We start from the raw sequence: 26,654 nt of genomic DNA, 5'->3' as shown, positions 1-26,654 counted from the left end.
AGCCAGTCCGATCGTTTCTGCCCCTACACTGGCCGATAAGCTGCCGAGTCAGTCCAAGGGGCCGATATCGGCAGCTTCTATTGGCCCGTGTATGGGGGCCTTAAGGGCAAGCCTTGGGCGGAAGCCAAAGAACTAATCTATTAGGTGGGGTAGATGGAGGGGGTAGAATGATGCTCTGACCTGGGTCACACCCCTATGAAGCAAGTCATGCCCTCTGACCCCTGGCACATACTGGGGATTTATAGTCAGTGTTGGTTATTGGCAGGTCTGTATATGTATAATATATATATGTATCAATCCTGGCCTTTCCTGTGATGAGTTCCTGATTCTGGTCTCTTCATGTTATCAGTCCCTGGTAATAACTCTTCTGAATATTAGTTATCACTCTTATGTCGAGATGTTATCTACAGAGAGATTTGTAGCTGCTGCCAGAGGATGACAAAGTAGCCATGCAGCGGTTAGCGTTAGTCAGGCCTGGCTGTCCCTGCCCACACGGGTATTTACCTGGTAATTCGAGCACAATGATTACGTTCCCTCAGCGCGAAGTGCAGTCCCGCCAACAAACGCTGAAATAAAACAGCAGCCATAGTAAGAACAAGTGCTTCGCTCTTCTTGGGAAATGTCCCTTCCGGGCTGCCGTGGTTGCCAAGAGACCGCAGATTTGATGGCCGCGTCCCGTTGTCCTGGTTACCAGTAACATGGCGGAGTCGCAAGAGAGATTTTAGGCAGGTAAGTTCGACACCAGAGCGAGAATCTGTAACCTGCTGCTCTGCGTTACTCAGAATCCCGCTCAGGTAGCATGACGGGAACTGTAGTGCAGCAACAAGTAGATTCATTTAACGTTACGATGTAAAGACATTGGGGTTTGTGTGTACAGCACTATATACCTACCTATACCCATATCATGTCCATTGTGCCTTTATATGGGCACAGAACCCCTCAGTGACTGCTAATATCCTTATCATTTACAGTAGGGGGTACATTATCCCTTATAATACATGAGTGATACTCAGAGTTCCCTGTATAACTCAGCCTGCAGCCTTGTGCCTTTATATGGGCACAGAACCCCTCAGTGACTGCTAATATCCTTATCATTTACAGTAGGGGGTACATTATCCCTTATAATACATGAGTGATACTCAGAGTTCCCTGTATAACTCAGCCTGCAGCCTTGTGCCTTTATATGGGCACAGAACCCCTCAGTGACTGCTAATATCCTTATCATTTACAGTAGGGGGTACATTATCCCTTATAATACATGAGTGATACTCAGAGTTCCCTGTATAACTCAGCCTGCAGCCTTGTGCCTTTATATGGGCACAGAACCCCTCAGTGACTGCTAATATCCTTATCATTTACAGTAGGGGGTACATTATCCCTTATAATACATGAGTGATACTCAGAGTTCCCTGTATAACTCAGCCTGCAGCCTTGTGCCTTTATATGGGCACAGAACCCCTCAGTAACTAATATGTTATTTTTATATTTACAGGTGCCTTAGAAAGAAGAGAATGATGCTAGCACAGGTTCAGCCACGTACTCTGGATACCGGGGTGTTTGTTGGAAACACTCATATCAAGCTGGTAAGTAAAGGACTAGATACAGTACTTCTAAAAAGAAGAAGCTGAATAATCTTAAAGAGGTTATTGTACAGTAGGATTGTCAAGCATAGCTATGTAGCAATGTAACAACTACAACTCCCTTCATCTTTATGTTTGGGTAAATATATGGTCTTTATGGCTGTCTGACCTAGGGATTAGCAGTTGGAGCAGAAACATATCGTAACCAATGTTACCACTATGTATCTAAAATATATGTATGCAGTTTAAAGGTTAAGTCCACCTGGGCTTATTTGGATTTCTTTAATACAGGATCACTTTAGTCTTTCAACAGTTGTTACCTGGGTACAAAGCTGTGATTCTCTGTATTTCCCGCTCCTGGGCTGCCTTTCCTTCTTCTGGCAAGAGAGTGAGGCTTAAGGTGGCCATACATGGTAAGATTTGCTCATTTGGCGAGTTCGCCAAACAAGCAAATCTTTCCCCGATATGCCCATATGTGGGTGATATTATGCAATTGCGATTGTTTGGCCCTAACTAGCAAATCTTACTGTGTGCATTGCAATGAAGGGGATAGGAAAAGTCGGAGTAAGGACTGCATCAATGAGTCAATGTGGTCCCCGATCGAACAAAAAAATCAAGGCTCTCCGATTGCTATCTGGACAGTTTTTGGACAGATATCGGTTGGGGAGGCCTGTTGGAAGGCTCCATACACAGGCAGATAAGTTGCAGAGTCAGTCTTAAGGACCCAATTGGCAGCTGGATTCTGCCCATGTATGGCCACCTTTAGTCTGGTTTTCTGTGGACATTACAGCATCAGTCATCTCTATGGGCCATGGGAAGCAGTGAAAAGAAGTTTGATGGAGTAAACGTTCCCTCTAGTGGCCAAAGCTTTAGTGGCCAGCTTTGCTCTGCCCATAGAAATAATACTGGAGTGAGAGCAGCTCAAGAGCAGGAAGAACAGACAATCAGAGCACCGATACTAGTTAACAGGGTGGGGGATTTGATACTTCAGGCATAAGATATGTGCAGATATAGCACACTACTGGCATTGCCTTTGATTCCTTGTGGGTCGCACACTTTCATATTATACTCTATGTGTGCCTTTGTGCAAAAAAGACTAGAGATAAAGCTGACACTCGTTGTTGTGTTAATTTGCAGGGTAATGTTTCCTCACAGAGACATTCTCTGTCCCAAGCACAAAAAAAGAAGAAGGTTAAAGAAAAGAAAAACATCATGCTGGGAGTTGAAGTCTGCAAGAGTCTCCAGTGGCAAAACTGGGAGCCCGGCAAAGAGTTCATCAGAACCCTCACACTGAAAAATGTCCGGCTGAAAACACAGAAAATCAGATTTAGGTGTGTACGAAACCATTTGTCTTAAAGGGTCATATCCCTAAATGCTTGGGGATTTGATTTTATTGGATGAAACAAGGTACTGTTATGTCTAAAAGATTCTTAGTTCAAGGGTTATTGTTTGTTAAAGGAACAATAAAAATCAAAGTAATAAGTATCAAAGTAATTAAAATATAATGTACTGTTGCCCTGTACTGGTAACACTATTATGTGTGCCTCAGAAACACTGCTATAGTTTATATAAATATCCTGCTGTGTAGCCATGGGGGCAGCTATTCAAGCTGGAAAAGGCACAGGTTACATAGCAGATAACAGATAAAATACCATTGTAGTCTACAGAGCTTATCTGTTATCTGCTATGTAACCTGTGCCTTTAGGTGGCCATACACGGGCAAATTTTAACTGCCGATATCAGTCCTTCATCTACCCATGTATGGGCACCACCCGGGCCTCCCCGACCGACATCAGGCCTGAAATTGGCCAGATCTTGATCAGGCAGGTTTGATTTTTATGTCAGATTGGGGACCACATCGGCTCGTTTGGCCAAATGCGAACCAAATTGTAGATTCGCTACAACCCTAGAAGTTAGGCAACTTTTGTATTATATTCATAGCCTAAACTTTTGTCTTACTCCAACAGTCCTCCAAGCAGCAGTTTCTTCAGCACTCTGTACCCACAAACTGTCGTTCTGAGTGCAGGGACATCCTTCTCTCTTCCTGTAACATTCCGCCCAGTGGAAAAGGTAAGGTCGGCAACAGAGAGCTTGCAATTCATTTCGGCTCATGGAGAAACTTGTATCCCTAGCAGTGCAAAAGGAAGAGTACAGGGTGAAATTCAATTTATTCAACTTGCTAAATACGACTGGACTGGTTATATAGCACTGATCATCTGATAAAGCACAAAAATGAGAGTTTTGCCATATACACGTAGTAAATCTCCAGGTGTAACAGTAGCCAAATATTATATTGCATGTTGTGATTATAAGGTGCCTAGAACATTTATTGATTGGCTACATAATGGCCCTGCTGCTCTCTGTATCCCTCTTAAAGCCAAAATTCATTTTTAATTGCTCTTGGAAGTAGTATCTGTCTGTCTGTTTATATTATCTGCACTGCTGGTTCTGACTGATATGACACTCATAGTTTGGATCATTTTCTAGCGAGATTATGAAGATTTCATAGTGTTTGATGTAGAAGAAGGGACATTCTCAGTAGCTTTACGTGCCATCCTTCCACGCCACCATCTGCACTTCCAGGAGATTCTGCAGTTACCTAACTGTGCCGTGTGTGGCACCACTGAGGGCTCATTTATCCTCCGGAACACTACGTAAGTATACCAGGCTCATCTCTACATTAAAAAAATTAACAGCACTAGAATGTACCACTGGTTGCTTCAGACCCATGTTTATTATTTATTACGTATCTGAAACCTTGTTAGGGTAAAGACACACAGAGCAGATGGTCTGACAGGAGGGCAGAGATTAACTAGCTGTTGGGTTTTGCCATGGCATGAATGTTTATAAACCAGGACCAGCGATGGAAGTCACTTACACTGAGCTTTGGGCAATAGAGGAAGCTGTTGGGGCAGTTACCCAGTTTAAGGTTTCTAACGTAGCTAATGCCTTGGGCCTATGATTCATAATAAATATTTTTACTCTTTAAGAAATAAAGGCTGTTTTTTTTTTTTTTTTACAAATTCTAGATTTACAAAATTGCTCCTTTTTGTTCTTACATACCAGTGATCTACAGACTGCATTCAGATGGGAAGTCCCACAGCCCTTCGTATTACTTCCAGCCAGCGGTGTGCTGGAACCTAAATGTGAGATTCGCATGAAGGTCCTGTTCCAACCACAAGCTGCCCTAGTGTATGATGGGATGGCAACATGTTGGTTTGGAGTCAATGAGGAACTTCAAAGGAGCATTCGCCTTACATCTATTGGTGAGTATTGCCTTACTGCCCAGTCTTATGAACGACTAGATGTAGAACTGGGGTTTATATAGAAATGATGGCACTTCTCCATTCATTTCTTACCCAGGATTTAGCCTTATCTCAAGAAAACTCACTACTCGCTATCTTCCTCTCAGGCAAGTATCCCCATCTGATCGTGAGTGTCCCAGGAAGCACCGGAGAGAGTGATGGGCCGGCTCTGCACTTTGGCCCTGTTGGAGTGGGCACAGTGGTGGAAAAGCACATAGAGATACACAACCTGACAACCGTATGTTCCTCTGAGGAGTTTCCATCTTTTTGTTGTGATAGGAGCCCTGTACTCAGTTTGTTTTCATATCTTCATAGCTACCCCCACTCAACCAATCTCAAACTTATCTGATGTAGCAATGCTATTCTCTCCCAAACCTCAATTAATTGCCCATCCTATGACCTGTTTCATGTAGGCATTTCATTAAGAAAAAACTTTGTGCGATGACACACTGGGAAACGCAGTAAACTGACCAGGCTTCCTGCTTTCAGGTAGATTCCCCTTTCCGTATCGAACGCGCAAAGCAGGCCTCGCAGTTGGACAGTAACTTCCATTGTGGAGTTGAGCACGCTTTGGCCCCAGCTCAAGGGAAACTGAGGATCCCTGTGCAGTTCCGCCCACGTACAGTTGGAATGGAGAGTTTGGATTATTTCCATATAATACCTGCTGGTAACTTCACCAAGACAATGGTTAAAGTTTCAGGCATATGTCAAGGTAAGAATGGTTCTTACTATTGATTTTGCACATATGAGCAAGCAAAGCTTAAATGATTTCCTATGTTATTCTCTATCAAGGTCCACAATTGTCTATGACGAAGCCCATGCTGAACTTTGGTCTGGTGAATGTAGGGGACAAGGTTTTGCGAACACTGGAAATCACTAATTCATCGACTGTGCCGGCTCATTATCAGTTCAATATTGACTGCAGTGAAAGTGTTTTCTCTTTTGATCGGCCTTGTGGCACACTGGGTCCAGGGGATACCCATAGTCTGCATGTTACCTTCTCTCCAAACCACACAATCCCTCACTATAGGAGAGTGGCATGTCTTATCCACCATCAGGTCAGCCTTCTGAGTCTACAGATATAATCCATTATTATGCTGTGCCTTCAGTCCATATTCATCCTATACATGTATTATCGCTGTTAGCAGACAGTTTGCCTTTTGTTTATTTGGCTCTGTTAATATTGTAGAAAGCATATAGTTAGGCCAGTAAGAATCACCCTGATGCTCCAGCAAAAACTTTAGCAAGGAGAATCCTAGCTAATATTAGTGTATGTTTTAATATATGTTGCTATACATTTTCCCTAGGAACCTCTGTTTCTGGATTTAATTGGCACCTGTCACTCTGATTTGGAGGCACCAGCTGTTCTACTCCCAAAGCATTTGTCGCTGTACAGGAAGAACAGGGCACGTGGGCTTACTGGCTATCCTCCTGATATACTGGGCACTATGCTGCAGGAAGGAAAGCTTGGCACTGATGCAGAAGGAGCTCTTGTACCTTTAAATCAGGTTTGTGTCTGGATAGCAAGGTGGCTCAGTGGTTATCCTTGCTGCCTCACAATGCTGGAGCTATGGCATCTGTTCTAACCAGAGCACTATCTCTGCAGAATATTTTGCACTTCCTATGTTTTTGTGGGTTTCCATTTGCGTTCTCCCACTTGGAATGCTAGGGCCTATTTTGAATCCCAGTCCAGACCTGGCGTGATGTGAATTATGGAATCTGTTATGTTGCTGCACAATTTGTTGATTTGGAAACACATCTGCAGATTCAGTGTGCGTTGATCTCTAGGCAAGTACAGTGGTCCCCCTGCACATAGAAATCAATGCAACAAAAACCCAAGCCCCCCATCTTTTTGATCATAGGAAGGTGAGTAGTCCAGCACCAAAAAGTACATACACTGAGTTCAGTCCTTGGCTAATGGGGAAGAGACTGTATTTACTTACCCAGGGGGTAGATTCTGGCATCACTATTGCCAATGGGTCCTGGTTTCAAATTTAATGAACTAATCTTTAAGGCTGTTGACACAGGGGGAGATTATTCGCCTGCTGTTAAATCTCTGCTACCGCGGGCAACTCCGAAATGCCTTCCCATCGCCCACAATGAAGCCCCACATATGCCTTGCCAACTGCAATTAACTTTTTATTCCATAGGAAGGCATTTTAGTGAGATTAGTGGCCTGCAGTGGCTGTGATTTAACCACGAGCAACTAAGCTCCCCATGTACCATGACCCTATAAGACAATGGCAAATACAAATGCAAGGACTTCAGCCATTATTTTCCCAATGGGAGGTACATGCTTGTGGACGATTGGAGCCATTTTTTTGCAGTACTTGTATTTTTGGGCATTAATTACTCCTTTGTGCCATCAGTCAGCTTTCTTATGCACATGATTCTTTCTTGGTTCCTTTAGGATGAAGATGAGAAGCTACTGGAAAGACCAGTTGACACAGATGCCATGTCTGAAATCTACGATGATGAATTTATCACATTTCCATCCCATGTGACCTCCAGCACCCGTGACTTTGACTTTGGCCCCTGTGCAATACGTTCTCAGGGCGAACAGCTGCCTTTGTCCTTAACTAACCACACAAAAGGCAAGCTGGTAGTAATCTGGACCTCCAAGCAACATAGTCCTTTTCGGGTCAGCCCAGAGTATACAGAAATCCCACCTCTGAAATCCACTGCCTTTAGAGTGGTCTTCCAGCCATCACAGCCAAACACATTCTATGGAGGGGAATTAGAGGGCTTCATGTTCTATAAGGTAAATATTGAAAGGGGTACAAGGACATGTTTAATTTTCTCTTTGTCCGTTACTACGCAGGTATACCTGCAAGCATTGGTGGTCTAGTGACCCAGATTCCATGTCAATTGGTGGTATGGACCTCCACGGGTGTGGCTAAATTTTGCACTTTATTGATCATTTCCCCTAGGTCTTGCAGGATTACCGTAATGTGAAGGATGCCACAATGTGCCCACCATGGTGCATTACACTGCAGGCCAGAGGACACACTTTTAAGCCGGGACATGAACACTTTGTTGCTAGCTGTCTGCTCGATTCTCCTAAAATGGTAATGAGCCCTGCTGAGGTAGCACTGGGCCCACCATACCCCTGTGTGCCTACCTTAGTCTCTCTCACTTTAGCAACCTTTCCCTTATCCCCTAAGATACTTCTTGTTTCAGCATAGTGAAAGAATCTGAACATTTACCCCCATATGTAATATAAGGCACTAAGTTTGCCCAGAAGTAGTTACTCATAGCAACCAATAAGATATTTGCTTTTAAACAGGTGACCAGTACGTGCGAAGACACATAGGGTGATTAGTCGCGGCAACTTTTTAAAAAAGTTGCAGTGACTAATCACCCCGTGTGTCTTTGCCCTAAATGCTGCCGGCTTATTGGTCGTTATGGGTTACTGCTTCTGGGCAAACTTAGTGCCTTTATTACATAACCCCCACAGTATGGTGCCTACCAGGCAGGCATATTTCTAATGTTATATTTCTCTTTGGAACAGGTCTTTCCACCAGTAAATCAGAATGAGCAGGCACTACGCACCCTCTTACTGCAGAACACTGGAACCTCTGCTTTGACATATTTGATAGACAATGAAAAGAGCCCTTCAGTCCACGTAAAGCCTGCATCGGCATATGTGGCCCCAGGATCCCACCAGGTTATACTGCTGAGAACCGAGCCCAGTGACAGCGTCCTCACTAAGCACTGCCTGTCAGTTCAGTTCAACTACAGCAATAACTACATCCAGGTAAAGACCACAGGGGTCTGGCTGAGAAATGCAGCACAAAATGGCTTTCTCCTTGCAAGTTCTGCAGATCTTATCTCTTATCTAAGCTGGGCAGCTGGGCTGACATTGGCTGCTGACTTCACTGCTTTGAGTTGCCCATTTATTGCTTTTTGTATAGGGCCAAACCCAAGGCCTGTTTGGTTTGTAATTCAAAGCAAGTTTCCAATATACATTCATAAGCATTTTCAAAGATTAGTTTTTAGGTGTATTTGTAATTAATATTGTATCTGTCTGGATGTTTATATTTTTTGTACTACTGCTTCTGTCTCCTGAAACAATTTAGCAATGGGCAGTTGATTAATAGACCTGAAGGATTTCCCTTGTTAATTATTATTTCTCTTTCCTTTTACAATAGGATATTGTTCTGTTTTCTCGTGCTGAAGCCCCCCAGCTACTCCTGGAGGAGGAAGGCCGGCTCTATTTTAAGCCCACCTGTGTGGGTAATGAGTGTCACCGCTCATTCTCTCTAAAGAACTGCTCTAGGGTGCCGCTGAACTTCAGATGGAATATACAACATGAAGACACACCATTTTTTTCGGTTAACCCAACCAGTGGCGTTATCAAACCCAATGAAACAATGGTAAGACAACATAACATTTCCCCCAGACATGTTCATTTCCTTATGTGGAGCAGTGGGAGTGTTAGGCTTATTCTTATGGTTGTTTAAACAGTTCTGAAACAAGAACAAATGTAATACTTAGTAACTTCCCAATATTCGAAGGTACAGTAACACTTTTAAGCTGTTTTGTTAATAGGTCTGTCCTGCAACAACTTTGTTATTTGAATAGAAAAATAGGCCTCTTGTCATAAAAGCCCATAAAAAAGCTCTATACAGCCCCGAGAATCACATACTTTTCCTATGGCACTCAGTCTCATACAGATTCTGTATCACAAGCAGCTCAACTGCAGCTCTCTCTGCTACTTCCTTGTCTACCTAAAGCTCCACCCCTTTTCTTTGCTGAGGTCTCCTTCTTTCTCTGACTGTGAAGATGGTCGAAGAAGTGCCTACTGCACACTCCTGCTTGTTTTCTATTGGTGCGCAGGCATCAAGCATGCACAGTTAGCACCTCTTTGACCATCTTCACAGTCAAAGAAAAAGAGCTTAACAGAAAGAAGGGGGCGGAGCTTCACACTAGACTAGGAAGTAGCAGAGAGAGCTGAAGTTGAGCTGCATGTGGTACAGAATTTACATGAGACTGAGTGCAGTGAGACAGGTATGTTATTCTGGGGGCTGTATAGAGTCATTTTAGAGATAAAAAGATAGCTTTGGTGGGCGTTGTCCCTTTGATAAACAAATTTCTTTATAAAAGGCCATGCCCAATGCTGACTTAGTGGAACAGCTAAGGGAAGAGAAATGATAGCACCCAATACAAGGAAACAATGGAGCTCACATATGGCTGAAACACCATAACACTCTGAGGAAAGCAAAGAAAGAGGAAAATAATCATATATTATATATAACATAACAAATGTTAAGGCATAATATAAAAAGTATATTATTGAGTCATCATTAAACATTATCTGAATGTCAAAGAAAATTACTTATATTTTATCTTGTTTTGAAGGCCCAGACCTGGACTTTCGTACCGCAGGAAGAAAAAAAATATATTGCTAAAGCTACGGTGATCACATGGGCAGCCAAGGAGGGCTGGGAACCAGTAAAAAAATGCCGCTACGTCCTTCGTATTACTGGGGATGGATGTGTTGGAAGCATATCGGTAAGTACATGAGAAATTGCATCAGAGCATAGGCCGACAAAGATTGCTATCTGACTGACCAGCCTGTAAGATGAATGAATGGATATCATATAAAGGGCTATACATGTGTATGGCATCTTTAACATTGTCACGTTCTTTACTCCACAGCAGGAAGTTAAAGCAATACTGTCATGGGAAAAAGTGTTTTTTTCAAAACCCATCAGTTAATAGAGCTTCTCGCGCAGAATCCTGCATTGTAATCTGTTTTTCCCATGGGGCTAGCCATATTCTTCATTTCCCAGGGTGCCACAGCCATGTGACCTGTGCTCTGATAAACTTCAGTCTCACTTTACTGCTGCGCTGCAAGTTGGAGTGATATCCTCCCCCCCCTCACCCCCAGCAGCCGATCAGCAGAACAATGGGAAGGGAGCAAGATAGCAGCTCCCAGTAGGTATCAGAATAGCACTCAATAGTAAGAAATCCAAGTCCGGCTTGGGACTCCTCCAGTTACATGGGAGTAGGAGAAACAATAGGTTAGCTGAAAGCAGTTCTAATGTGTAGCGCTGGCTGAAAGCTCAGACTCAGGCACAATGCACTGAGATGGCACCTACACACCAATATTACAGCTACAAATACATTTGTTGGTTCAAGAATAACATTTTAAATGGTATATTTAGAAATAAATTATAGAAATAAATCATGACAGTATCCCTTTAAGAGGAGTTGTAGAGATGCTGCTCCTTTTCACTTACTTTTTACCAACCAACACAAATGTCCAGGACTGATAATTCGCTGGCCAAATATGCTTAGATGGTCAGGCAGTATTTTTGTGATTTGCCAAACTGCCCAACCAGATCTGAGCATGTATGGGCAGCTTTAGTTACTGAGCCAGCAAAAACCTCCCATCACGATTAATCCTGACTAACTAGCCTTGGGACTAGGAGCTTTACCCATCTTTTCCAAGCCAACAACACTCATCAGTAAATAATGATTTTTCGTTGTTTTGCCTTTAGACCCAAGAGGAGCAGGTCGACCTGGGGAACATTTTGGTTGGAGGCTTTCAGTCATGTGATTTGATGCTTATAAATGCCGGGGACTGCACACTTGAATACTCTCTCAGTGCAAAGCAGGAAATAACAGGCCCTTGTGATCCTGATGAAGTCACCAGTGACCCAGTTGGTGAGCACCTATTTATCTACAATGATTTTGTGTCTTTAAATGTTGTTGATTTGACTTCACACGAGGCACAATGTGGCACAATAAGTCACAGCAGTTATTTCAGTGGAAAGAGGTGCGATATGATCTGTGGAATTGCATTGTACAGCGCTGCGTACACAAGTAGGGCTTTATTAATCAAGATTTATATACATAAATACATGATAAGCTATCTCAGCTAAGTGTCTAGATATCGTTTGTCCCATGAATGAACCGCTGCCTAAAGCTAATGATATTCTCTGTGTTTCTTGGATCAGCCCTGGAATTTGAACACAAGGAAGGGCGACTGCCAGCACGGGCCAAGCTCAGTGTAACCGTTACAGCACGTCCTGCCCGCAGGCTACAGTACAAATGGACAATTAGCTACCGCATTCTCACCCCTAAAGGTAAGTAAGAATATGTGTGCTCATCCTGTACAACAGTGGCTCACAAGCAACATGTTGCTCACTAACCCCTCACAATCACAGCCCTTACTGGTCACTCACACTTCCATTGCTCCCCAACTTTCTTTATATTTAAATGTTGCTCATGGCTAAAAAAGGTTGGGGACCCCAGCTGTACGACATAGTAACTTCTATTTGCCCCTTTTTGCAAAATTCTAAATATTGCTATTGTTAAAGACTTTATAGTTGCAAATAAATCTACACAATCTATTGTGTACTATACTTATTATAGCAAATTATTAACATTTCTTACCACAAGATGGCACAGTGGGGTAAATGCACATGTTGACTTGTACCACTGTTTCTGGAGTGATGTTGAGCATTTAGGGATCCCTATGGCTGCTGGGGTGCAGTAAGGGTGAAGACACACGGAGCTACTAGTAGTAGCTACTTTTTCATGGCTACTAAATGCTAGAAAATACCCTGCCATAGAGAATACTGAGAATTGCCTCTGCTAAAACACATGTAGAGACAATTATCAGTAAATGATCAGCATTGTCTATTTTACTGTAGTAGCCATGACAAGTAGCTGCTACTAGTAGCGCTGTATGTCTTCACCCTAAAGGTGGCCATACACGGGCTGATTGTAGCTGCCGATATTGGCTCGTGTAGGGGCAAGAATGAGGGGCATGCCCATACGATATCTGGCCTGAAATTGGCCAGATATAGATCAGATAGTTTAAAAGATTCAGTCGGATCGGGGACTGCATCGGCTCGTTGATGCGGTCCCCCAACCAACTGCCCGATTGCCGCCTTTATAATCGAATTAGCCTACATTTTCCCCGATATCGCCCACCTGTAGGTGGGGATATCGGGAGAAGATCGCCAAGCGAGCGGATCTTCATGTGTATGGCCACCTTAAGAGTTTACAGCCTATGTTCCTGAAGCATTTTGTTTAGATAATGGACAAACAGACAGCCATAAACAGAAGTATTCTGATTGGATAATGATAAAGTAATTATTTCCATGTTAAATAGGAATATGACCTAAATGTATTTAATTCATGGAATAAGTATAATATACTGTGTTTCCTCAGCCCAGGATCCTGAAAATGCAGTTGCCCAGGAGCAGTTTCTGTGCTGCGTGACAGCCCAAGGAGTTTACCCCACTCTCTCTATTGCGGATGCATGCCCCGCTGGCAGTGCCAGCTCCCTCAGCAAAATCCAGCTCTGGAGATTTTTCTCATTGGAGAGGCTGAACGCATACCTCCAAAGTGACCCCACCCCTGATGAGCTAATATACAGGGTACCTACACGCCACAGGTAAGTGGAACTCCTGTTGAACATTCATAAATCTTTATTTATATGTATAATGGGGCAGCTTCAATTTACTGCAGAATGAGGCAGTTAATTTCCACAGAGACTGTGCATCACACTTTAAAGCAGGTGTCCTCAAACTTTTTAAAGAGGGGGCCAGTTCACGAACCCTCAGACTGTTGGGGGTCCGGACTATAGTTAGACCTCAAACTATGGCCCAGGGGTGTGGATGCAGCGGGGGCGGGGGCTGGATCTGGCCCGCGGGCCGTAGTTTGAGGACCCCTGCTTTAAAGTGATACTATTTTTTTAAAATGTACTTATTTTTCCTACTTGCTCCACAGCACCTGCAGACACCCCTCCATTAATACCCCAGTGCTGCTTGATTTCAACTTCGGGGCCGCACCTGTAGGAACAGAACCATTTGCAGCTCTGCTCTTGCTGGAGAATAAAGGCATTGTGCCCGTGACTTGGTAAGTAGTCATATTAGGTGAGTGCCCTTGTTTTGGCTGTGGGTGCAAATAGCTGGAAAGCAGCATATAAAGCTTTTCCAAACTCAGGTCCAGAAACAATTACAGGTATGGGATCCGTTATCTGGAAACCCATTATCCAGAAAGTTCCGAATTACAGAAACGCCTGTCTCCCATAGACTCCATTATAAGCAAATAATTCAATTTTTTCCTTTAAAAAGAACAGTCCTATTGGGTTTATTTCATGGTTAAATGATTCCCTTTTCTCTGTAATTATAAAACAGTACCTGTACTTGATCCCAACTAAGATATAATTACCCCTTATTGGGGGCAGAACAATCCCATTGGGTTTATTTCATGTTTAAATGATTCCCTTTTCTCTGTAATAATAAAACAGTACCTGTACTTGATCCCAACTAAGATATAATTACCCCTAATTGGGGGCAGAACAGCCCTATTGGGTTTATTTAATGGTTAAATGATTCCCTTTCCTCTGTAATAATAAAACAGTACCTGTACTTGATCCCAACTAAGATATAATTACCCCTTATTGGGGGCAGAACAATCCCATTGGGTTTATTTAATGGTTAAATTATTCCCTTTTCTCTGTAATAATAAAACAGTACCTGTACTTGATCCCAACTAAGATATAATTACCCCTTATTGGGGGCAGAACAGCCCTATTGGGTTTATTTAATGGTTAAATGATTCCCTTTTCTCTGTAATAATAAAACAGTACCTGTACTTGATCCCAACTAAGATATAATTACCCCATATTGGGGGCAGAACAGTCCCCGGATAGATCCCTTATCTGGAAAACCCCAGGTCCCTAACATTCTGGATAATAGGTCCCATACCTGTAATACAGCCTTGCTTCCCTATGAAGCCGGCCTCTGCTCTACTCTGTGTCCCTCCATGACAGAATTTCCATATATCGGCTCAATACAGCCACAACACAGAGGGGTATAAACCCAGGGTACAGCATTGTCTCCGTTGCAGGTAGTGGGGAACTTTATACCCTTGCTCCATGGGAACCTGGGTCTCCCTCTGTTATTATGTCTTTGTGCACTTGGTTATCTAAAGCCGGCCTCTGCTCTACTCTGTGTCCCTCCATGACAGAATTTCCATATATCGGCTCAATACAGCCACAACACAGAGGGGTATAAACCCAGGGTACAGCATTGTCTCCGTTGCAGGTAGTGGGGAACTTTATACCCTTGCTCCATGGGAACCTGGGTCTCCCTCTGTTATTATGTCTTTGTGCACTTGGTTATCTAATGTTATGTCTATATCGTTTTATTTCCAGGGATTTCTTGTTTCCTGTTGATCAACAAATCGAATTGGAGTACTGGGCTGAAACCTGGGAGTTTGACCCAAGTGAAATTCACCAAATGCGCATTCAGGATAACAAACTGTTTGCTGTCAGTCCCAAATCTGGAGTGCTGAGCCCGGGGCAGCAACAGACAGTGCAGCTAACATACAGGTGTGTCGCCCACAGGGCAGCTTTGCCATTCCCACATGGGACCTTGTTAAACAGGGCACATTGATTTATATTGCATTTAATTATTCCTGATAAATATTAGGTGACTAAATGTTTGCAGAGTCTGATTAATAGTTGGGTAGTCTGAGCTGCATCCAGGGTCAGACTGGGCCGCCAGGAAAAATCTTGGTGGGCCCCGGCGACCCAGACCCAACCCTTACCTGCGCTCCCCCTGCCCGACCACTCCTGCCCCGACACGTTAAATTACGCGCGTTTGGGGGAGGACATCGGGTGAGGGGCCTTGCGAGGGGGGTCAGGGGGGCCCCTGCAAGGGGGAAGAGGTGGGAATTAGGGGACACGGCCGGGGGGGCACCTGCAGGGCCCCTGGGGCGGAAGCCCCGGCTGGCCCTTCACCCCCCAGTCCAACCCTGGCTGCATCTCCAGTCCCTTTAGTAAAAATAAGGCCTTAGCACTGATGTCTGAAGGTTCTGGGGACATAAATGGTTTTTATACAACAACTACTAAAAATTGGCAGCAGTGTATTAGTATGTATATAAGAAAAGGCCCAGGGGCACCCACAACCCCCAGGGGCCCCTGCCGTCTGGACACCCAACCCCCCGAGAGGGCGAGTACCTTACACTTACCTGCGATCAGGGGAGGACAGCGGGGGCGTGCCAATACTTTGAATTGGGTCTGGGTTGGGGGGGCCCACCTGGTTTTCCCCAGTGTCCCGCCGGCCCAGTCTGACCCTGATTAGTAAGTGTAACTGTAACAGAAATTACTATCCTTTTAACAATAAACTGACCTGATTCCAGCCAAGGTGGAAATAAATACATTCACTTGTTCTTGATATGAGGTTTATATTATATATATAATTGTATTGCTAACTAGGTACAGAGAATATGAGTTGTTTGTTTAATCTCTGTATTTTATTCCCTGTGCTGAAGGCATGATTTTGTTGGCACTGATCGCCTGCCCGTCCTGTTAAAGTTATCACATGGTCGGGAGATTCTGGTAAGATATTTTATATGATTATAATAGAAATGTATAAAACATTAGACACTGTTCTGTATTGAAAATCCCTGGTTCTAAAATGACAGTAAAGTTTCTTCTTGGCTCAATAAATGGAGCATGTCAGATCACATGTTGGAGCCTGTATACCTCACAGTGCAGCATAAATGCATATTTGCTGCCTGGTATGACAGTGTATCTATAAGCAAAGGTTTATTTTTCTGAAACTAGTTTGGATGTATCTATAAGAGGTTTAGGAAGAATATATATAAAGGGAGCTGCAATAAATGACATTATCAAGGGGATACACAGGGGATAGAGTTTCACTTTGCCTCTGTATGTTTCTATTTCAGCTGAACTTTATAGGAGTGACAGTGGAAAGTGGGCAGCGCTATGTGCATTTTACTGGCACAAAACACACCTTCACCCCTGTGGCCATTGGCAGTTCCAACCCCTCCAAACAGGTACGTTGATATTAACATCTCACTGTTACATTAATCACAGGCCGGCACTTCCCTGCCAGCATTATCTGGTCTACGGTTAACTGTCATGTTTGGTACTTTCCACTTCTGCACTAATCTCTCTGTATTGTGTTATCAACGTGCTACTGTACTACTATAGCAATACTATTATCCCTCTGCACCTGTGTAATTCTATTGATCATACCACATCTCTGTACCAGTATCTCACAATCCCATTTATCACTCTGAATTTAGGGTGGCTACTAGCCCTCCTTGCGGTAGTCAGAAGTCACCTTTCTCTGCATCGTTTCACACGTCTGTGTCATATTAAATGACTGAATATTTGCCTTTCTCTAACTCTTCATATGATTCCCTCAGATTTATGAGCTGTTCAATGGGGGCTCCGTTGCTGTGATATATGAAATTGACCTGGAGCCTCTGAGGAAGATCCAGGAGCAGAACTATCATCACCCCATATTTCAGTGCCTGACCCCCCGGGGGGAAATCTTGCCGGGCTCCATTGTTTGTGTGGAGTGGATATTTTCCCCACTGGAGGCAAAAACATATTCAGTGAGTACATTACTTTTAATCAATGGCTTTAGAGCGGCTGACTGCTTGTGAGCGCTCTCACTCTAGGTGACAGTCTGTCTCAGCATGTCTGTCTGTATCTGCCCAGCAATGGGAGAGAGTCTGAGAGTCACAGTGAGTGCCATACGTTCGGTCCAATGGTCCCTTGCAGGGCTATATGTTCCTATTTAGGGGCTTAAGTCAATGTAGGAAGCCTGCCTTTGTATCACAGATCATTACCTTTTCCTCCTATATGTTAATTCCATTATAGATGTTTTCCAGTTTTTCTCACTCTGCTCAATAACACTCAGGTGGACGTTCCTATTCATATTCTCGGAGGAGATTCTGCCCTCATTACATTTGAAGGGATCGGCTATGATTGTAATATCCTTGGTGAATCTGCTGTGTTTGAGGTCTTATCTCCGATCGTAGCCAGCCCGAGGCTCAAGGTGCCAGGACAGGTGAGTAGGCAGTCCCTATAGTGTATAAAACAGTGTTTATACTGAGCTTTAAAATGATTGTATTTTGATTGGTTTCCCAGAATCCAGATTGGTTTCACTTTGTGGTGCTCACGTATGAAGCTGTGCAACCACACAGAGGTGCAATTTAGCCAAGTCTTTTTCTGGATACTAATACTTGCACTTGTGCAACAACTAGTGGCCATGGGATTGCACTTGCCCCAGACAATAGATTCTGGCTCAAACTGTTCTGTGCCAACAGAAACACTGGGCAAATTTGCATCCAGGCAGTAACCCGTAGCAACCAATCAGTGATTATTTCTTGTCAGCCAGCTTCAGGTAGAACAATGGAAGCAAATATCTGATTGGTTGCCCGACCAATTTGGCTGCTTATTTACCTGTGTATGGGGACCCCCAACAGGGCTCCCCGACCAATATTTGGCTGAAAGTTAACCAGGTATCAATTGGGCAGGTTTGATTTTCCCATTGGATCAGGGACCTTATCAGATTATTGATACAGTCCTCAATCCAATGGCTCCTATACCCCAAACTGTAATTCGATTGAATTATCCCAATATCACCTAAATAAGGTGGGAATATTGGGAGAATATCCGCTCATTTGGTGACTTTGCCAAACGAGTGTATCTTAACGTGTATGGCCTCCTACATGGTTGCCATCAGGGGGGCACAGGGGGGACAGTTGTCCCAGGCCCGGACGATTGTCGCTTTAAAGAATTACGGACCCTGTCATTGGTGGTCAGCGGGTAATTCAATTGGTTGTGCACCATGCGTACACGTGACGTCAGTGCGCACTGGGCGCAACCTTATAAAAATGTGCAGATGCAGTGGGAAGCCGAGGTACAGATCAAGAGGAAGCAGTCAGAGGAAGCTGCAGGGAGGCGCAGGAAGTTGCTGGGGGGGAGCTGGAGGATGCTGGGAAGGACACTGGGGGGGAGCTGGAGGACGCTGGGGGGGGGAGCTGAAGGATGCTGGGGGGGAGCTGGAGGGCACGGGGGGTAACTGGAGGATGCTGGGGGGATACTGGCTACCAATGTTTTAGGGAGTCCCTGGCTACCAATGTTTTAGGGGGTTCCTGGCTACCAATATTTTAGGGAGTCCCTGGCTACCAATGTTTTAGGGGGTTCCTGGCTACCAATATTTTAGGGTGTCCCTGGCTACCAATGTTTTAGGGGGCCCTGGCTACCAATGTTTTAGGGGGCCCTGGCTACCAATGTCTGTGTGTCCTTTGTACTGATGGGAGGGGTCACTGGGGGAGGGGCTATTGGGCAGGGCGTGGGAGGAGGGGAGGCCCATAAAATTTTGTTGTGAGGGGCCCGTGATTTCTGATGGCAGCCCTGGCCACCTATACTACCTAGGTGCAAATATAAATTAGCCCAAAGAAGTGAGGTGATAGGAAGTTCATAGAAGCTAAAGCCCCCACCTGTGTGGCCAGCACACTCAGTACTTTATGGTGATAACAAAAGGATCTAATGAGTCGCTAAACCAACAATGGGGCACGTCTATCCCATGATTATGAGGGACACTATGATTGGAATATGAACATTACACAGCTCTAATCCTTTCCCCCTGCACAACAGGTGGTTTATATAACCCAGCAGAAGGTAACATTCGGGGATATGCCTGTGTTCTGCAAATCCAGCCGCCTGCTGTTCCTGAATAATCCCTCTCAGAATGAGGCGGCCTACTTCACTTGGTACGCCGGCTCTGCCAATACCAGCCAGGTGAGAAGTACAGGGCAGTCACCTTAGCTCAAAGGAGCTGCTTCTTGAGACAAAATAGGTGATATATCTCAGTAATGTGATATACAAAGTACCCTCATAAGCTATAGGCTCATACTACACTGTTTAAAGGCATACCTGTATATAACCTTCAACAAAAATAATGAAAAAGTGCTTGGAGTGGTATTCTGAGCATTTTTGCAATTTACATTATTTATTGATTTCCTTTAGTTTTCATGATATTTAGCATTTACACACTCTCATTATTATTAAAGTGTAACACGAGCGCCCTCTGCTGTTCAGACCAGGCAAAGGCTGGACAGAATTTTACAAGCTAAGGTTACTGATGCAGGAAGCATCTCTTGATGCTTCTTTGCTCTGTTCTATTGCTCCTGTGACAGTGAGAAAATGAATAAATACGAGTACTTTAGTGCCGGTGGTCCAGTTATGTCTGCCACAAGTTAGGCTGCTTATGTAATGGTGCTTGTAATTAAATAATCGTTTGTATTACAGACACTGCAGGTTTCTCCATTATCTGGGGTGGTGAGACCAGGCGAGAGCACAAACATCACAGTGACCATCCAGACAGGGGACCAAGCTGCCTTCTATATACTGGACCTTGTTTGTGAGGTTTGTCACCTGGTTTTGACTTCAAGGCACAAACAATATACTTATCCAAAGCCATTTTGTAAAATAAAGCACATTTGGTTCTGATTTCAGATTTTCATGGAAAAAACTTTGGCTACTTATGAACAGGAATTGGCAAAGTGGGAGGAAGAAGAGGAACGGCAGTCCGTGGAGTTTACAGTCGGTGACACAAAAATGCCATCTTCTGCGGCAAGCAAGGTGCACTATGGGATATCTGCATGGCCAATACTAGCACATTGATCAAGTTATATTATTTATATACAGATTGGCTCGGTGATATTGGGCAAACAAACCAAGCTTCAATCTGTTCCATATCACTGAGCCCAGGCTGTGGAATTAGTGTGTTTGCAGGCAGTGGCACGGAGCTTGCCCCATGTGAGTCTCCACCCTTATATAAGGTCTTTGTGTTCTTATCCCCAAGAATATCTTGCCATCAAGTGGATTTGTTGAAGTCAAAGCCAATCAGCGACTGCCTGAAATACAGAGGTACAAGGTGAGCCAAATACTCTATGTGCAATGGCCATTCCTATTGTGCCTGTTTGACTCATTACTGGACCTTACAGGCAGCCTAGAGTGTCCTTTTCATTGCACTACTGACTTTAATTCCACAGTATAAAGTATTGAACTGATTTTCTAAAACCCATTATGGATCACTTAAAGAAACGCTGTCATGGGAAAACTTGTTTTTTTCAAAACCCATCAGTTAATAGAGCTTCTCCAGCAGAATCCTGCATTGTAATCTGTTTTTCCCATGGGGCTAGCCATATTCTTCATTTCCCAGGGTGCCGCAGCCATGTGACCTGTGCTGTGATAAACTTCAGTCACACTTTACTGCTGCGCTGCAAGTTGGAGTGATATCACCCCCCCCTCACCTCCAGCAGCCGACCAGCAGAACAATGGGAAGGGAGCAAGATAGCAGCTCCCAGTAGGTATCAGAATTGCACTCAATAGTAAGAAATCCAAGTCCGGCTTGGGACTCCTCCAGTTACATGGGAGTAGGAGAAACAATAGGTTAGCTGAAAGCAGTTCTAATGTGTAGCGCTGGCTGAAAGCTCAGACTCAGGCACAAGGCACTGAGATGGCGCCTACACACCAATATTACAGCTACAAATACATTTGTTGGTTCAAGAATAAAATGTTAAATGGCAGAGAGAATTATTTGCTATGTATACTGTATCTGTAACGTGGTTCATTTGATAAGAGGGCTGACTAATTACTTTATCATAAAGGGGGACTGAGTTAAAAATCTGAAGTTCTGCACACACCTGTATAAAATGCAGCAGCACCTATATAAAAACTGGCCCAACAGCTCCAGGAGATTTTAAAAAGGCCCCATTTTTGGTTTTGCTTCATTGTGCGTTAAAGGCGCTTGATGACTGCTTTCCATGTGATATTTATTTCCCTGCCAGACCCTCCCACCAATCAGGAATGCAGAAGTAATTCCCCCACCTGCCAGCAGAGACAGGAAGAGTCGTAGGGCAGAAAAGGAGGCACAGAGATTCTGGGCTAGACCAGAACCTCCTGCCCCATTGCAGCTTCATGTGTCAGTGACTGGAAGATCCCATTACATCCCAGATTTCCTAAACCAATTCCAGAATGACTTCCAGCGGCATTTCCAGCACAGGTAGTATAATTTCTAACTACAAATTCCACATTTCAACAAATGGGGGGGGGGGGGGGGGGAGGTAGGTAGGGGGTACATAATTCCTTATAATAAATGAGTGATACTCAGAGTTCCCTGTATAACTCAGCCTGCAGCCTTGTGCCTTTATATGGGCACAGAACCCCTCATTGACTGCTAATATCCTTATCATTTACAGTAGGGGGTACATTATCCCTTATAATACATGAGTGATACTCAGAGTTCCCTGTATAACTCAGCCTGCAGCCTTGTGCCTTTATATGGGCACAGAACCCCTCAGTGACTGCTAATATCCTTATCATTTACAGTAGGGGGTACATTATCCCTTATAATACATGAGTGATACTCAGAGTTCCCTGTATAACTCAGCCTGCAGCCTTGTGCCTTTATATGGGCACAGAACCTCTCAGTGACTGCTAATATCCTTATCATTTACAGTAGGGGGTACATTATCCCTTATAATACATGAGTGATACTCAGAGTTCCCTGTATAACTCAGCCTGCAGCCTTGTGCCTTTATATGGGGGGCACAGAACCCCTCAGTGACTGCTAATATCCTTATCATTTACAGTAGGGGGTACATTATCCCTTATAATACATGAGTGATACTCAGAGTTCCCTGTATAGCTCAGCCTGTATAACTCGGCCATATTAACTATGTACTATTAAATTCAAAAGATTGCCTATTAAGCAGGCAGAGGGACCTGCCTATATGGATCTTCAACCAGAGACCGGGGAGTCTGAGGTGAAACCAAAGAAGTTGCCCCCAGAGACACAAGAAATGGCCACAGACATCATGGCTTCCATAATCAGGTACAGCGCATTGACTTTCCATTCTGTATTTCATTATGGACACTGCCCATCACATTATCCATTGTTAAAGGTGTCGGATGTAGTGTGTCAGTGACTGCTGCATTTCCACCATTATTTTATCAGCAGTTTAATACTGCATGGGGCAATTTTAAGCACTTTGTCTTTTGAAAAGTACAAGCTCGGAAGAAGGCTCGGAATCAACCCCATTCACTTTTATGGCCGTTGCCTTCACACACAGACACACTGCACTGAGGCTTTTGCTTCTGTCTGCCCAGCTGCTATTTGCCCCAGTGCTAAAATAATTAAAACTGCCCCATGTTTCCCAGGGCTACTGGGTTTGGCCTAAGTCTCCCTATAATACATTCTTATTCCTTTATGATTTAGTGCATGAAATGACCAGTTAACATCTGCTTCTTTTAGGAGCCTCTTGGAGGACAAGCACTTCCATGAAGAACTGGCACAGACGCGGAAAGACCCCCTTCCTTACTTCAGCCAGCTGGGCGGCCAAGGAAACCTCCCTGGAATGGAAAAGATACCTAGAAATGTGGAATTGATGCCATCTGAGGGAATGCCTGCAACTTCACTAATCAGTCAGGAAGAGCAGGAAGAAGAGGGCACGGCTACAAATTCTCCCATTGCCCCTAAGGAAGGGTCCCTTATAGAGTACCAAAGGAATCAGTCTAAACTAGATGAGGAACTGAAAGAGAAAGCTAAAAGGTTAGGCGCTGATATGCTTCCACTAACCACAGGGTGGCGCTGCTGCACTGTCACTTTTTTGTTCATTATATTCGAGACTTTGGTCAATTCTCACAGACCTGTGTTATGTAGGGTTAAGCCCAATGTACACTGAATGGCACATCTTGGTCTCTGCGGGCACCCCTTGTGCTATTGTGTTCATCTATAGCCTCTCCAAGCACCGTAGATTTTGTTTGGCTAACGTGTCAGTTACAGGAGAGCCGCAGCTTGCAGATCCTGATTTGGGCGGATAGGGCTTTCCTGAACTACACATGACTCGGAGAAGCAGGATACAGGATTCTTGATCTCAGCAATCTAAATCCATAGCATTCTCAGCTGTTCCAGTGACTCCACTGGCTGAATGCTGCACATTACATAGAAAATGGCTCTGGCCTGGCTCTGGTTCCCTTGCTCCAATCGCTTGCAGTATAAATCTCTAATAACATATTGATAAGTGTCTAATTATTGTCTTTTCTGTGCAGGACTCCTGCATTCAGTCATCTGGTAGAGTCAGTTCTGGAGAACACTCTGCTGAACATTCTGACTGAAGCCAACCGAGGAGAAGTGGTCCTTACAACCCGCCCCCGAGTCATCGCCCTACCGCCCGTCACCCCAAGGTACCCCACTCCCACTGAGTCTGAGCTTTGTGTCATACCTGCTGCAGGTACCGTATTGCTGCAGGTACCGTATTGCTGCAGGTACCGTATTGCTGCTGGTACCGTATTGCTGCAGGTTCCGTATTGCTGCTGGTACCGTATTGCTGCAGGTACCGTATTGCTGCAGGTACCGTATTGCTGCTGGTACCGTATTGCTGCTGGTACCGTATTGCTGCTGGTACCGTATTGCTGCTGGTACCGTATTGCTGCAGGTACCGTATTGCTGCTGGTACCGTATTGCTGCTGGTACCGTATTGCTGCAGGTACCGTATTGCTGCTGGTACCGTATTGCTGCAGGTACCGTATTGCTGCTGGTACCGTATTGCTGCTGGTACCGTATTGCTGCTGGTACCGTATTGCTGCTGGTACCGTATTGCTGCAGGTACCGTATTGCTGCTGGTACCGTATTGCTGCAGGTACCGTATTGCTGCAGGTACCGTATTGCTGCAGGTACCGTATTGCTGCAGGTACCGTATTGCTGCAGGTACCGTATTGCTGCAGGTACCGTATTGCTGCAGGTACCGTATTGCTGCAGGTACCGTATTGCTGCAGGTACCGTATTGCTGCAGGTACCGTATTGCTGCAGGTACCGTATTGCTGCTGGTACCGTATTGCTGCAGGTACCGTATTGCTGCAGGTACCGTATTGCTGCAGGTACCGTATTGCTGCAGGTACCGTATTGCTGCAGGTACCTTATTGCTGCAGGTACCTTATTGCTGCAGACATGACATTGTTCTTTGCCCTCTTATGCCTGATAAGTCCCATTTAGTGTCTAAGTATTATCTCCCCCCAACAGAATTCTTGCTTTGGGAGCCAAAAGATGAGGGTTTTTGTATGTATGGGGGGTCTAGACTGGGGGGGTAACATGTCTAGAACCCCTGCCGGGAACTGAAAGAGCACAGAAAGGCCCCATTCATTCTCAGGTATGCCAACTTCCCTGAAATATTTCATTTAAAAGGCAAATTAGTCAACAATTAAACAAGCTGTAAACATGACCCTTGCAGGTGTTTGTAGTTGAAACAGATGAAGCAAAGGCTGCTCCAACTGCCATCCCCTCCCCCAGGCCCGTGACACAGGGCTGTCAGCAGATCCTGCCCTGGAACAAAAGCGTTTAATTTGTGTGTAACAGTTGCCCTTTTCTTTATTAGGGGGATCAGCCCGACCTCTACAGCACGGAGTCTTTCACTGGGACAGAATATGGCAGGCACACCGACTACTAAGCCGCACACTGTCACTGACAGTCCGAGACCGTTCCCTCCGGCAGAAGGGCAATAGTCAAGACTTGGGGCTCATTGGCAAAGAGGTGTCTGTTAAAGTCTGTGCAAAAGGGCTAATAGCGTCAATGATATCTATGCCAATCCAGCTTTCATTGGGGGGCACTAGATCGCCCCTAGGTCTATATGGCAGACAAAAAGGTGCGACATGGCTCTTCTCCTTCATGCCTGAAGCATAACTACTGTGTTTGTTTGGGTTAGGGGTACTTGACATACCCACGCACTGGTACACTGCACCCAGGGGCACCCAAAGTAGCCACGTCCCCTAATACTATGCCAGGTTTGGCTTTGCTTTTGGCTGATGTCCCATGGAGCGATTTAGTCGCCTGAGATAGATCTCTGCTACCACTGGTGACTAATCTCTCCAAAATGGCTTTGCTTTGGTTTTCCGAAGTCACGCAAAGTTGACTGCAGGAGAGAGAGATTAGTCACCAGTGGTAGCAGAGATCTGTCGCAGGCGACTAAATCTCTCCATTGGACAACAGCATTAAACTATGGCAGCTAACACCAAATTCATGTTTTCGCACCGGTTTTAGTGATGAAAGTCAATGAGCCCCTTGGGCACTTTTGGATATTGGACATCAACGCATCTGGTCGCAGTATAAGAGACGCTATGGCCATTTGAGACTTGTATACATTATTATGGAGAGGGGTGAGGACAGTTACAATGTTGCAAGTAAATCTTATTTTCAACTACATTTTGGCTGACTTTGTACATCTGTAGCATTGGCACAGCCCAGCCAGATTCATTAGCCTGGCGTAAAGTGGCCAGATCACATGACTTAGACCTTATTGTATGACTCCTCTCAGAAGGCCCAGAGCATTTCATGGATACGTGTATAGGCCCATCATCTACTACAACCCTTTATATGGGACTGGGGAACAGATCCTGTGAGTGCAACAATGAACACCTCCCAAACGTTGTGTTTGTTTGGCTCAACACAGGGCTTTGACTCTGTTAGGCATTATACCCACATGCTGGGGTTTCACTCTTTTACTAAAGCTGTTTGGGGGTGCTCCCTATACTGCTGAGCCCCAGGGATAAGTTAATAGGAGAGGCCTCGGGTGCATCTTCCTGCGTTTGTCTAGATCCTGTTGCTGCACCATTACCTAGAACCACATGTGTGTGTGACCACAGCAAAATCATTTTCGAGCCCCTCACTATATAATAACATATACTGATAGCAGTTTTCACGCAGCCCCCCAATAGCTCCTGTTACCCATCAGTCAGAGGGGCTGCTTCCTATACAGCTACACCCCTGGCTTTACTCGCACTATACTATAGTGGCCATGCCTGGGTGCCAGCGCTGTGACCAGTATATATAGTTATATTAATCTACTGCATGTATCTGGCTGAAACTGACTCCCAGGGCTGCAAGGGGTCCATGTATTGATGCCTGTTGTTCCATCC

General features: G+C 44.6%; 1 protein-coding gene across 2 annotated transcripts; it reads left to right on the top strand.

The window, feature by feature from the left end:
- The first annotated feature begins 598 nt into the window (after positions 1–598).
- cfap65 (cilia and flagella associated protein 65) lies at positions 599–25,941 on the top strand. 2 transcript variants are annotated; one of them, XM_012970047.3, is made up of 33 exons: positions 599–729; positions 1,493–1,583; positions 2,718–2,911; positions 3,548–3,650; positions 4,068–4,234; positions 4,647–4,846; positions 4,993–5,123; positions 5,375–5,597; positions 5,678–5,943; positions 6,193–6,393; positions 7,296–7,646; positions 7,816–7,953; positions 8,397–8,642; positions 9,037–9,261; positions 10,247–10,399; positions 11,392–11,557; positions 11,851–11,979; positions 13,073–13,298; positions 13,634–13,762; positions 15,066–15,242; positions 16,187–16,253; positions 16,604–16,714; positions 17,090–17,281; positions 17,590–17,739; positions 19,335–19,478; positions 19,989–20,105; positions 20,196–20,321; positions 20,545–20,616; positions 21,533–21,747; positions 22,444–22,578; positions 22,999–23,295; positions 23,796–23,930; positions 25,118–25,941. In XM_012970047.3, exons 2-33 carry the CDS (start codon positions 1,512–1,514, stop codon positions 25,242–25,244), a joined length of 5,385 nt encoding a protein of 1,794 aa, XP_012825501.1. In that variant the 5' UTR covers positions 599–729; positions 1,493–1,511; the 3' UTR covers positions 25,245–25,941.
- Positions 25,942–26,654: the final 713 nt, after the last annotated feature.

This window comes from Xenopus tropicalis, chromosome 9 (assembly GCF_000004195.4).
Source record: "Xenopus tropicalis strain Nigerian chromosome 9, UCB_Xtro_10.0, whole genome shotgun sequence".
In the NCBI taxonomy this organism is placed as follows: domain Eukaryota; kingdom Metazoa; phylum Chordata; class Amphibia; order Anura; family Pipidae; genus Xenopus; species Xenopus tropicalis.
Note: the sequence above shows the minus strand (reverse complement) of the source record. Positions and strands in the feature narration are given on the sequence as shown.

Excerpts from the sequence above, each read along its gene's own strand:
- cfap65 (XM_012970047.3), top strand. The coding sequence starts at position 1,512 with ATGATGCTAGCACAGGTTCAGCCACGTACTCTGGATACCGGGGTGTTT. Across the intron at positions 6,394-7,295 it reads CTCTTGTACCTTTAAATCAG|GATGAAGATGAGAAGCTACT; the intron begins GTTTGTGTCTGG and ends TGGTTCCTTTAG. Across the intron at positions 23,931-25,117 it reads CTACCGCCCGTCACCCCAAG|GGGGATCAGCCCGACCTCTA; the intron begins GTACCCCACTCC and ends TTTCTTTATTAG.